The sequence below is a fragment of the Vigna radiata genome, chromosome 7, assembly GCF_000741045.1.
Source record: "Vigna radiata var. radiata cultivar VC1973A chromosome 7, Vradiata_ver6, whole genome shotgun sequence".
Classification (NCBI taxonomy): Eukaryota; Viridiplantae; Streptophyta; class Magnoliopsida; order Fabales; family Fabaceae; genus Vigna; species Vigna radiata.
Window position 1 is genome coordinate 38059847 of NC_028357.1, and position 14098 is coordinate 38073944.

At 34.2% G+C, this 14098-nt stretch overlaps 1 protein-coding gene across 6 annotated transcripts in view; it reads right to left on the reverse strand.

Moving 5' to 3' along the window:
• LOC106768127 overlaps positions 1-14098 on the reverse strand; it is a 61848-nt gene that overhangs the window by 41252 nt on the left and 6498 nt on the right. For 2 of the 6 annotated variants that reach the window (XM_014653088.2, XM_014653087.2), the window contains exons 6-13: positions 13584-13652; positions 13395-13453; positions 9722-9929; positions 8228-8296; positions 8036-8115; positions 5497-5646; positions 2932-2995; positions 705-806 (exon numbers count right to left, since the gene is read on the reverse strand). In XM_014653088.2, the coding sequence (XP_014508574.1) occupies positions 705-806; positions 2932-2995; positions 5497-5646; positions 8036-8115; positions 8228-8296; positions 9722-9929; positions 13395-13453; positions 13584-13652 (801 nt within the window). The other 4 variants (XM_022783600.1, XM_022783599.1, XM_022783601.1 and 1 more) reach the window with 4 other exon arrangements.

Sequence of the window (14098 nt, forward strand, 5' to 3'; positions counted from 1 at the left end):
AAGCCACATAAGTATGGTAGTCCCTGTAGTTTGTAACTTTCAGCCACTACAAGCCCCCATCACCCATCCATCTCAAAAATGGGGATCCAGTCCTTGCAGTTTGTCATTGTCCACCACTGCTCTCCGTCATCCACTTTTGAAGTTCATAAGTTGCTGTTAGCAGTTCATTGACATGTGATAACACATCTGTTTGCCTCACACTCTTGAAGACAAATCATCTAGTTCAAAATTGAGTTTATCTATTTCAAGTTTGGTTCATACAATTTGTATTCTCCAACTTGAGGGGGAGTGTTAGAATAATTAATAAGTCTACTTATGTTAGTGTAGTCAGTAGAACTAAAGTAGGGAGTAGTGTGTTGGGTTATCTCTAATGATTGTACCTTTGGCCTTCCATCTCCTTATTGTATCAACTCTTTATCAATATAAATAGTAAAGCATGAGAAGGGTCTTTTAAGCCCTCAAGAATATATTTTTATCAGTTTTAATCTCAAGATAGAGGAAAACCTTCCTAGTTAAAGAAAATATCTGTAGAATCTTCTAGTTTATTTTTCAGCATAGACACTTAACCCTTGTGAAATAGAGAACATCCCAAGAACAAACATTCTTCAGATTTCAAAGTTGAATAAAATATGCAAGTCAAATAAGGAAAATAACATCACTAAATGAACGCTGAGTTTTCATTAAATAACTTGGAGCACACTCACCTGCATCTCAGATTCTGCAGCAGATCGATAATTCAATATGTCATCTAAATCTGATTCCTTTTCCATTTGCTCCAAATCTTGAAGAACGTCATCGTCAACTAGCTAATAAACACAAATCTAATCATCATTAACAGGAAACACTACAAAGCTAATAATCTAAAACATGAGTTCAAAAGAGAAAATGAGAACCATATGTGGCTAAACTACACAGCAGAGCTGAATTAATAGAGAAAAAACTACAAGGCAAATATCAAACTTATCCTAATTATCAAAATTACATCATTCCATTAGCATTTTCAATTAATACAAGTCATTTTTACCAAGGTTGTTTATCTGTAATTTATTAAAGGACCACCCAATCCAAAAGATTTCAGTAAAACACATCCAACAAATAGTTTAAATAAACAAGGTTTAATAGTCATTCAGTCTTTATAGCTGTGCCAATTTTTCATTTTAGAAACTATACCTAAACAATCAGCTGTAGTCCCAACACGAACAATTTTTTTTCTGTTTTAGTATAGGAATGTGAAAAATGTATTTGGCTACTTATTATTAGGCTTAGACTTGCCGGCTGCCAGGTGACAGCTGACTACAGCTTTTTCAGTTACTTGTAAAACAAAGATATTGGTTGCTACAAAAATGGACAGCTAAATAAAATATCCAACCTGCTGAGATAGAGAGCAAAGAAGCCCATCAATGCAAGCAATAACAAATATGAAGTCTTTGATACAGGTTATGAATTGGTTGCACGTGCCAGGATAAATGGAGTTCTTACAGACCATGGGGATAAGTGAGTAGAACTTGTAACCAAAAGTATGTTAGAATTAGGATTTGGGACTAACTCAGCTCAATAAAAATGGCTTGTTTGGAAAAAGTTGTCCCTCACATATATAATCTTTTCAGATTCTATCTCTAGTCAATGACATGGTTTTTTTCCCAATACACCCCCAATGTCCAAGCCTATTTGGCTTTTGCCAGAGTAATTGATAGGTGGCCCTTTTAATGGATCTAGGATGGGTTTTGTACTCGTAAGGGGAGGGTTTCTTTCCATATTTATGCTCTTTTCGGCCTGTCTCTAAAGATTTGAAATGTGAGCTGGTCTAGACAAGGTTCATTAGTCAGAGGTGTTGTGAGCCAGAAATTTTGACAAATGACAGTTCATTGTGGCCAAAAACAACCAAAGATGAAGATCAAAAAGTGTCTCAAGCTGCTACAATTACTGCATAGCATCATGAACAAGAGACCAAAGTTGAAGCATGGTTTAAAAATAAAGGACCTACCACTAAATAAGTTAGTCTGCGTCAAGCATTAATACCATCTAAAAAGAAAATGTTAACACAAGACTTAGGGTGAAACCCGTGTGTCATGATGCTGAATTATTCAGATAAGGAAAAAAGTGTTTCCATGAATCATGATTTATCCTACATTGTGAATAAGACACTACTTACATACTCTCAAACCACACTCAAACACCAAATGTATTGCAAGCAAATTAAATGTACGGAAAAATATTTTTGGACACCAATCTTTTTTATCTACATTCATTTGACAACTAACTTTTATAATAAAATATTATAGTAAAATAATAATATAAACCTAAATAAAATAATAATTTATGAAGTTGTAACATGAGTGTAAAGAAAAATGGAGGTGTCAAACCATCATCATCCTAAATGTATTTCATGCAATTAAATGCATCTCTACAATTTTGTCTCTGAAGTTGGTGGGTGCTATCAGAGTAGTCCCTCACCCAAAGAAAATTCTCATGTAAATCACAGCAGTCTAACACGTGACTTGAGTAACAATATTACCATATTTTTGGAACCTAAATGACAATAAGTGATTAAACTTTGGGACTTAGATTAAATGAATTAATTCCAGAGACTTTCTTCATAATCTAACAGCTAAAGTGACAGTGGGTGACAGTTTCAGAGATTAAAAAGGTCATTTACTTGTAAATGAAAATATGACAATTCTTTGTCAGTAACTCTGAAAATTCATTCCATTTTAGTCCATCTAATAAACTCATGATTTTAATTCTTCACTAGGAACTAAAAACGTGCTTTTCATAATTGTTAAGGACGATAGATTGAAAAATATATATACCAAATAAAACCAAAATAAATTATATTTCCAAATACCAAAAAATATAGTTTGGTTATATTATAAACATATATTTGGTTCCCATCAATATGTTTTCAAAGAAAGAAGAAGGAAAAGAAACCACCTGTTCTTGTTGGAGAAAATCCAACTTAATCTTGTACAAGTTCATATATTTCCGTCGAAAACTTCTGCATCCAGGAAACTTAAAGAATTACTAAGACGAGGTAGATGAATGTGAAGGAGAGACTGCATAACAACACAAATCATAAGGAAATCAGGTATACTACATTTCTCCTTCTATTTGTGCCCTCTAAGTAGGAAAAGGAAGACAAATTTAAAGATACAAGTACTCTGCATAATAAGAACAACAAACAAATTTGACAGACAATGTTGTCCAGAGCTATACAAAGGGGTTTAATCAAGGTTCTAAATATTAGAACTTAGGAAATTACTTTTCACACTTATAATTTGCAAATGATACAATGTTGGTCTATTTCAGGGTATCAGTATTTCTGTTATGTAAAGTGACCAGCCCTTTTCCTGACATGTTTTAAAGCTTTGCTTTTACAAACTCTTTGCTTTCTTTTTATTGGTCAAATGATTCCTTACTCTCCATCTTAGTGTAATCTTCTCTCTTTCTATTTGTTAGATATTGTTGGTTACAATATCTTATTTTAGTTACAATAATGTGTATTTGGGCTTTAGCCCATATTTTTCTTATTCTTCATTATAAAAATATTCCACTATGTGTATTTTCTACACAAGGAGAGTTAACTCTGTACCAAGTTTTCACTATTTTCACTTGGAAGTTCTCTACTAATCCCATACATACATACGCAAATATATATAGAAGTGGACTTTAAGCCTAACTCAACCCACAAAACCAGCTTATAAGGTGAGGTTTGCACTCACTTATATACTATGAATTGGCCTTATCTCTAGTCAACGTGGGACATCCAACACACCCCCCTCACGCCGAGATATATACATCTCGAGCGTGGGACTAGACATTAATGGGTTGTTCGACAGCGGCCCGATAGCGGGTGGAACAATATGCAATATGCTCAACAAACAATAAATATCGCTAGGATAGGCTTTAATGATGGCTCTGATACCATGTTAAGAAGTGGACTTTAAGCCTAACTCAACCCCTCAAAACTGGCTTACAAGGTGAGGTTTGCACCCACTTATATACTATGAATTAGCCTTATCTCTAGTCGATGTAGGACTTCCAACAATATATATATATATATATATATATATATATATATATATATACACACACACACACACACATATACACACACATATATGTGTGTGTGTGTGTGTTAATTTTGATCTCCTGATAAAAATGTGTTAATTTATTGGCTAAAACAGGTATTTTAGGATGCAAACCAATAGAGACACCTATTCAATATAAGCACAAACTTGGTGAATCAATTGATGATATAGATGTGGATAGACAATCGTATCAAAGTTTTGGTAGAGAAATTGATCTACTCCCTCACACTACGGCAGACATTACCTATGTTGTAGGGGTTGTAAGTCAGTTCATGCATAATCCAAAGGAAACTCATCTCACATATGTTTATCGCATTCTACAATACTTGAAAGGAACTCCTTTTATTTACACAGGGCAAAGAGATTATCTTTGAAGCCTACACAAACGCTGACTATGCAAGCTCTATAGACGATAGAAGATCTACCTCTAGATATTACACTTTTCTTAGAGAAAACTTAGTCGCATGGAAGAGCAAGAAACAAAATGTTGTGACGAGATCAAGAGCATAAGCATAGCTTAGAGCTATGGCATTATTGATTTGTGAAATGAGGTTAAAGATAATTTTAAAGACTTAAGAATTATTGGAAGAAGCCTATGAAACTGTATTGTGATAACAAGTCAAGGATAAATATTGTACATAGTCATGTGCAACATGATAGAACTAAACATGTTGAAGTAGACAAACACTTCATAAAGGAGAATTGGATAATGAGTCAATATAAACACCACTCCCCAGGAAATCAACTTGCATATGTATTGACAAAAGGGAAAACCAGTGCTACATTTCAATCTATTTTTGGCAAGTTGGGAATGGATGACAACCACTCACCAACTTGAGGGCAGTGCCAAAATCCCTTGATTTATGCTGCATTTAATATTTCGGTGTACAATTTTAATTGCATAACTAAGAAATTTTATTACATTTCATAATTAGGAAAATTAATAGGCTGACAGCATATTATATATTTATTGTACATGATCTTTGATTATATCCATTATAAATTAGGATTTTAAGTTATTATGTCTATGTATTGTATTTAAGAACAATTGCTCCTCTATGAATAATATCATAAACATCTTTTCTGGAAATGAGGATTACCATAATCTTGTCCCTGATGCCATAGCTTGATATTAGAGGCCAAGGTATCATAATTATTGCCATCTAACTTGCTAATACAGAGTATGACATCGACAAAGTAAAGATAGCAAATTCAGATCAAGAAGCAATTCCTAAAGTTACCATATTCACGTGGAGGTGAGAGAAAACTACAACGGGAGAGAGAGAGAGAGAGAGAGAGAGAGAGAGAGAGAGTCCACAAAAGGGAGGAGAGACATAAAATGGTCTCCAATCACAACGAAATCAAACACAACCTTTATTCAGAACAAAACTATATTACATGAACTTACAATCGATCACCAAAGTATCTCCATGATGTTTTCTTCAATTTCCTACGAACATCATAAAGAACTGATTGCTGCGCATAGTGCCACCAAAATATTTGCCAGCCTGCACATTTTCTTGGTAAAAGACAATGCCAAGGGCGAAAGCGTCCATACCTATATAATATAAAGATTAAAAATTTTAAAAACATAGAGCTGTACTTGTTACATAAGAGACAACATCATTGGAAAAGCAAGAACTGAACTAAAAGGAAACGTAAAATTAGAATAATGCTATTAAGCTGATCCCAGAAAGGTGATTTTCCCCACTTAATACTCACGGAAGGGAAAACTAATTACATTTGGATAATCAAAGATTTGAAGGAGCCATAGAGTAATTGCTGCAAGTACCAAGTATTTACACAATACTTTTGTTATCAAATGTAACAACTGAAAGTCTGAAACCAGTTTAGCCTGTCAAGAAATTACAAATCCTGAGTTACTAAAAGAGTATTCATTTTTTATCCTTGTGATACACTTTTCCGCATAAGAACTGGAAGTCTGAAACCAGTTTTAGCTTTAACTCAGATAACCAATGTGTATAATGAATAAGGCATGGTTAGAGCTGAAGTTAGATCTAGCTTTTATGCAGAACACGAAAATTATACAATTGGTGGAACCACGTGTCTTCCTAGATAAACCTTTACGAAATTAACAATAGATGAAAAGAATAAATCAATGAATATACTCGGAATTCATAAAAGAGTATTGTACTGTTGATATAATACTAGAATAAGTGAGCAGTCAATAACTGCAAATATTTTCACATCCACTGATCTGATTCCAACTACTGCAATAAGAAAATTGACAGACTGACAATTTTTTACTTTAATATTAGATTCACAAACCTTTCTTCTGATCAGCTGAAGTGTTTCTACAATCTTTTTCCAAAATTAAAATTGTTTTAGAAAAATTAAGTGAACAGTAAATAATTGTCAGTGTTTTAACCTTGCCTCTAGTTTCACTTCATATATATCAATGTCGTTAAATATCTTATTTTTATCTTATTTTTATATTTTATCTTTAACTAGTTTGTTATTATTTCTTATTTATATTTTGAGCTTACTCTATATTTCTTTTATTATAAATAGAGTATCCAATGTGTATATTCAATACAAAAGAGATTAATCCATACATAGTTTTCCATTATATTTAACATGATATCTAGAGTCAAGTTCTTTTAAGGAAAAAATTTGTGTTGCCTCTGCCATTACACTCGTTGCAGCAGCGGTGCCATCTACCACTACCAGTGACAAAATCGTCTACCGTTATCGTCTACCGCTATCGTCTATCACTGTCACTACCTAAGTTTTAGTTTCGACCAACAATCACACGATTTTGAACATCTTGGCCAGGCGACCATCGTGCTGTCAACAACACCTTCATCGGAGCTCCTATGCACTCTCGATGCCTTTTGAAGTTGTGGATCTACTCCTTTTTCCGTCATGTGTGGTGGCAAGTATCGTCTCCTTTCAAGCAGCGATATAGAGTGTCGAGGTCGCTCTTTTTCCTCTTCAAGGTTCATCATGCGTAGTCACACGTCCCGTCTCCTCTTAGGCAGCTATTCAGAGAATCAAAGTTGTTATTTTTCCTTTTTCAGGTGACTTGATTGGAGAGTGTAGGATTTTTAAGGTTTTTCTCTCTCATTCATCAATGACTTCTTCCGCTGCGGTCTCTTTTGACCTTTCTTTTGTCACCATCGCGTTTGACCTGTCCAAATATGTTTTTTCTCCCATGGCAAAGATGATTTTTGTTAGTTTATTTATAATCATGGTGACCCTTCAACAATGACCTCTTTATCTACTGGATGTCAACAATACATTCCTCAATAACGACTTCCAAGAAGAGATTTACATGGAGTAACCTCCCAAATTTGTTGCTCAGGAAAGTCTTCTAAGTTAGTATTTTGTCTTCTATGTCATCTTCCCAAATTCTTAACAATTTGATGTCACTTGAGTGCAGAAGCAGATATTTTCAATAAGTCTTTATTGATTATATTAGTAACAAGCTTGGTACATACGATTTGTATACACAAACTTGAGAGGGAGTGCTAGATATATTATCTTTATCTTATCTTTATATTTTATTTTGGACTTAGCCAATATTTTTTCTATTACAAATAGAGTACCTTATGTGTATATTCAACACAAAGAAGATTAAACTATACATAGTTTTTCATTATATTCAACAAATGTTATTTTATTTCTATAAAAAATAACGATTTATGCATCATGTGTAAGTACAAAAACAACTATTGCATGCTTTTGTAACATGTGCAGCATGAGCTTAATGTGTCTATTTCCTTTTTCCTTTATGAAGATTGAGTTATTCCTTACAAGAATTGACTAGTCGAGATTTTCTTATTTGTTTCAATTATGACGTCCATAGTTCTAGCATAAGTTTTTATAACCAAGGCTGTATAAATTGTTGGACTCTTCGAAAATATAAAGTGTATGTAATTGTTTATCCTCATACTTTCAAGTCAAGCTTCTGGCCAGGAACTTACTTTTCTCTTAATCTACAAGTGCAAATATAATCCCACACAAGACACATGTGCTGTAACTGAACCTCGTCTAAGGAGATAACCTGATAAATGGGGACAATATTAGAACTACATATAAGCAATGCAGGCAGAACAGAAAAAGATAAATACCAACATCTTAGTTAAATTGACAAAGTCCAAAAAATGAGTACCAACCAAGCCACTCAATTCGGCAGTGACAGAATACCGAGGAGTATTGCCATCAAGCTTTTGCAATCTGTTGTCCTGGAAAAGAAAATAAAAAGCAAAGTGTAAGTAGGAAGAAAAGCTTCTCATGGTCTTCATATAAATTAAACGAATACTGACCAGAAGGTTATGCATAAAAATAATAAGGGGGGGAATGCAAACACCTCCACTGCACAATTAATGGAAATATACAGTAAATACAAAAGAAGGTTGGAGTGTTTGCAAAAAATTGCAAGAAATGAAGTTAGTGGTTGTCAAAATTGTGGCTAAGATCATAAAACCGCACAATCTTACGTGTTTTGGAGGGCTGTCCATGCTGGATCAGAGTGAAATCACCGATCTTGCTTGAAGGAACATAGAATCAGCAAGTTTTGCTTTCCAATACCAATTTGAATAACTTGGTTTTGTGTTTGGTTTCAACAATTCAGGTTGCAAAATAAACTATACTTCTAGTTCCGTTACAGATAAAGTTCCCTACTATCTGTTTCTTCACACATCAAATCTATCTCACTCCCTCCCTTGTTGATCTCTCCAGGTCTGTCTTCTGCTGTTGCATTAAAATTTTGGCAATCAGCATTCTGATCTCCCACCTGCTGTTCTGACTTAGGTTGATCTGGTATCTATATCTCAGCTCAATCTATATTCTGAGTTAACTTGTCATGCCAAAAAATGTCCTCAAGTTTTGTTGATTGGGTTACATTGGAACCATTTTATTGTGTTTTAGTACTTATAATTGTGTTATCATAACAATTCGCTGTGTGATGCATGAGATCGTTTTATAATGAGCTTTAAATTTTAGTTAAATGTTGCAATTTAGATGTTATTTTTGTTAACTCCATCGTTTCTAACGCATATAATTTTGCATTTTGAATAGGATCCTACAATCCATGTTTTAGGATTCTGAGATTTACAATATTTCACCCCATCTCAATCTTTGGTAGGATCTCAATATAAACAACATTGATTACTGTTAGATGTTAAGTTGTGTGTTTATGTTAATTGGGCTCAGTCCATTCTGTATTTAGGGTTTAACCCATATCTTACATTATAAATAAACTACTCTATGTATATGCTAAACATACAAGGGAGATTTCTCCTAATCTTCTCCACTATTTCATAATTACAATTACTATAGAATAGGAAATTTTACTGACCAAAAAGTACATGAGGATAAAACATCCGGACAAGTAAATTACAAAAGAAATCGGCTAGAACTTAAGATATTGAATCATCTAACAGGGCATGCCAACTACTTTGCATTGCTAACTAAGAGAAACAATTAAAGAGACCATAAGCAGGACATCATACACATTGTCTCTCTTTCGCTGTAATAGATTTAGATATATATAAAGTACAGTTCATTTTCTGATAGTGAGTTAAAATCATAAATAAAACAACAATTAGTAAGATAGAAAGTGAACATGGAATTATGGAGAATGAGGGTTCTACTAAAGATGTCCATACCGAAAGAATTAAGGTTGCATCACATGGTGCCAATATAGAATAGTAATGTTTTCCTTCCAACCTAATATTGCTTGCTGAGTAGGAGTCACCCATACTGTTCATAGTTACCAAGTCCAAGGAGCCATGAAACAATCTGGAATAAAACTCCAGCCCCTTGACTTCTACAATCTTATGTTCTTGGCCCACTCTCATCCTTCCATTTACAGACCTGAAATATAGGGAAAAAAAACAAGTCACCTCTAAGTCAAATCATTTGCATGTTTGCCATCTCCTGCAGGGTAGAGATAAAACTTGCAACAGGACAACATTTCAAACAATAACATTAACCATACCAACAGAACGTTACAATTTAATTTGAACTTTAAAGGAGGAGGTTAGATATATGATTTGATTGTCAGAATTATGGTTTGATTTCATTAAATAGGAAGGTATGATAAGATTTGATAGGGAAATATTTTACCAAAAATTTCTCATTATTAGATATTGATTCCATTATTTATGGTTGTTATGTATATTCCATTTTATGTTAATTAGGGAAACATAGTCCTTATGTTAATTTTGTTATTTTTACATATTCATTTGTATTTAGACTTTAGTCCACATTCTCATTATAAATATATTATCCTATGTGTATTTTCTACACAAGGGAGATTAACCCTAAACGTAGTTTTCACTATACTAAATATGGTAACTAAAGCCAGGGTACCTTGATAACCCTTTATACATTTCTTTTCGTCATCATCATTTGCACCGTCTTCATCACAGTTTCCGATGTCTCCGTCGTCATTTCCGTTGTCGACACCGTCATTTCCACGGTTGGAGTCACTGTTCAGGTCAGCAACCACCCCAATCAAATCATCCGGGTAAGGCGACCATCATGTTATTGACAATCACCATAGCCATCAACTCTCATTCATAAATTGACTTCGTCAAAGAAGCTTCACCCAAGGCTTTGCTGAAAAAGATATTGATTTCTTGTTTACTGACAACATTGCTGCCACGCCTTTTCCGAAAGCATCACATTCAATACAGAAAGGTTGGCTGAAATCTGGCAGTGACAACATAAGAGTTGTGGTGATCACCCAGTTGCTGCAGAACCAAATTACTTTCTTCAGACAATAAAAAATTCCCCTTTTTAAGTCAAAGGTCTTGCTATCATCCCATAATTGAATATAGACCTTCTATAGCAGCCTGTAAGACCTAAAAACCCACTCACAGCCATTATGGTGTTCAAAATAGGCCATTGAAGGATGGCGAATGTCTTTTGGGAATCTGTTTCCACTCCCTTGTGAGAGATGACATGCTCCAAATATTGGATTTGCAGCTTTCCAAATTCACATTTTTCCAATTAACAAAAAACCGATGTTGTTGTAGTGTCATGAAAACCTGTCTAAGCTATGCCAAATGACCCTCCTACATTTTACTGTAAATCAAGATGTCATAAAAAAAACTAAGATAAACCTCCAAAGATATGGTTGCATTATGCTGTTCATGGCCCATTGAAATGTGGATGGAGCATTTGTAAAACCAAATGGCATGATTAAAGATTCATAATTCTCTTGATCGGTTTGAAAGGTAGTTTTCTGGATATCAGATTCATACATGCAGACTTGATGATATCCAACCCTCAAATCTACCTCTGAGAAAAATTGTGCCTTGTGTAACTCATCCTATAACTCTTCTATGATCGGAATTGGAAACTTGTCTGGAACATTTGCTTTATTCAAGGCACAATAGTCCACAAAAAACTCCAGCTTCCATCTGTGTTCTTGATTAAGATGACAAGACTGGGATAAGCATTGTTGTTTGGTCGTTCTTGATTGCAACATCTCCCCACCTAGCTTTTCTATTTTCATTTTTATTATTTATAGGCATAGATAAGGTCTCACATTAATAGGATCCACACCAACTTTGATCGGAATCTTATGACCAACTTCCATGTGAGGCAACCCTTTTGGTTCAAAAACAACTCCCTTACAATCCTTTAGAATCTTTCCCAACTCACTTTGTTGTTTCTCAATCAAGTGGTTTGTCCCTTCATCCCTAGACTGCAACTCGACATTCTTCATTCTCCATATGATTGAAACAACCTCAATTTATGTTTCTTTCTTCAAAGATTGTGGAGTCACAAGAGATTTAGCCAAAGTCGGGTCACCGTTAATCTTAATTGGTCAACCTTGTTTGCAGAAATTAGTTGTTAGAGTTTTTCAACTTACCTACTTCACCTAACTTTGCTACCCGTGTTACACCTAGAGTCAGATCCACCCCTCCTAATTCAAACAAAAAGAACACCTCTCTCACCTTGTATTCTTCCAGCTGCACTTTCACATCCCTGAAACATCCTTGCATTTGCTTTCTGTCTCCATCTCCCAATCTTAGGGTGGCATGGTTTCCACTTGCATCCTGAGTGACTTCACTAACCTACCAAAAAAAAGTTGTGACTAGCCCCACAATCAATTAGGACCAACACGAGTCATCCCTCACTCTTCCCTATAGCTTCATAGTGTGGGATTGGGTCATACCTCCTACACAAAAATATTGACAAGTCCAACCGTTAAAATTCATGATCAAAGTTCTCCTGATTTTTCTCCAAATACTACTTAACCTCATTTGATTTTTCATCCGTCATGTCCCCCAATTCCTCATCTTAAGTCAAGATGATAACTCAATTTTTTTTTCTGGGAAACAGTGCCCTGGGCAGTACACCCCTCCATAATGAAAACACCTTCTTTCTTCTCTTCACCTCACATATTCCAAATATGGCAAGTTTCTAATTCCTTTATTTTTCAATGCAGTGGTTTCATTCCCTCCAATTCTTGATCCATGTGAGATGCCTGGCATTCTCATCCTTGTTGTGCTGCCCATACCATTTGTCCAAATTACTGAGGTTTCTGAAAGTCTCATCTAGTGATACAACTCGGCTCCTCAAGGATAACAAAAGTTTGAGGTATTGCAACAAAAAGAAGATTCACTCACTCATCACGATTCATGCATAGCTTCTCCCACTATGTCATTAGCTATGATTTGACTACATTAAATAGAAAGATATGGTATGATTTGAAGATACCGAAGCAAGTTTTGCTCAAATGCAAATGTCATGCCCTCCAACATTTGTTACAAGTTTGACTCATGATACATATGCTCCAACTTGAGTTGGGTCTAGCTCTAACAACCAAAGGGATTACATGGTTCTCTCAAGCAGTAACCTTGTGGTAATGACATTTGTGACAAGTTTTTTATTATATGATACATATGCTCTAGCGTGAAAGGAAGTATTAGAGATATGATTTGATTATATTAACTAGGAAGATAAGGTATGATTTGATAGGGAAATAACTTACCAAATATTTTCCTATTATTAGATATTAATTTTGTTTCTTATTGTATCTCTTTTCCATTATAAATAACAATACTCACATGTACAAAACACAGAATTATTTATATCCCGTGTCAATTTCTCTTGTATATTTTGTACGGCACCATAAATGAAGCCAACTTTCAAACCAAATATTCCAAGGATATCATGACAAACTCGAGAATACAATCATGAAAACATTCAGACCAAATATTCCACACCCCCGAAATAGATCCAGAAAAAACCTGTCTACAAATCTTCAACCAAAAGAAGAATAGGTCCAATTATAAAAGTAAGACAAAAATAAAAGAGCGTTACCCAATAAGATTTTGCTTCATGGTCAAGCTAGTAAACTTTAAACCAAACATAACATGCCCCTGAAAAACATTAAAATAAACAACTGTCAGTCAAAGTTAGTTGTTAATAAGCAAATCCTTAAAATATGTAGATTTGAAAGCAACATGCAAGACCTGGGTCTGAAAGGGAATATTTGCAACATAAACATACCTTATCATTCTGCATATCACTGTATAATACGTGAAAATTCCTTATGTCTACTTGAATGCTGTCAAGGATCTGAAAGAAAAGCAAGAAGGCATAAACAATATTGGCATAAAACATTAGTTGCACCAAGTATGACTGTCCTATTAGAGAGAAAAAGACACTTGATAAGAAGAGATATAAAATATTACACAAATAGGAGAATAAAATGTCTTCCACAAGTACACTACTAAAAGAGAAAACCTCAAAAAAAAAACTCAATAGCAACTATGCATACAAAATAAAATGTCTTTCTTCTTCCTTTTTTTCTAAATTATTCGGTACCAAGTTCCAGAAAAATAAACTTAAAAAATGGAATCAACCATGCATACAACAAAAATAAAAAAGTATGTTAGAAATATTATATTTAGTTTATATTTATCTCTTATCTTCAGTTAGTTAGTTTATATTTCTTATTTAGTTTGTTTATATTTCTTATTTGTATTTTGGGCTTAGCCCATATTTCTTCTATTATAAATAGA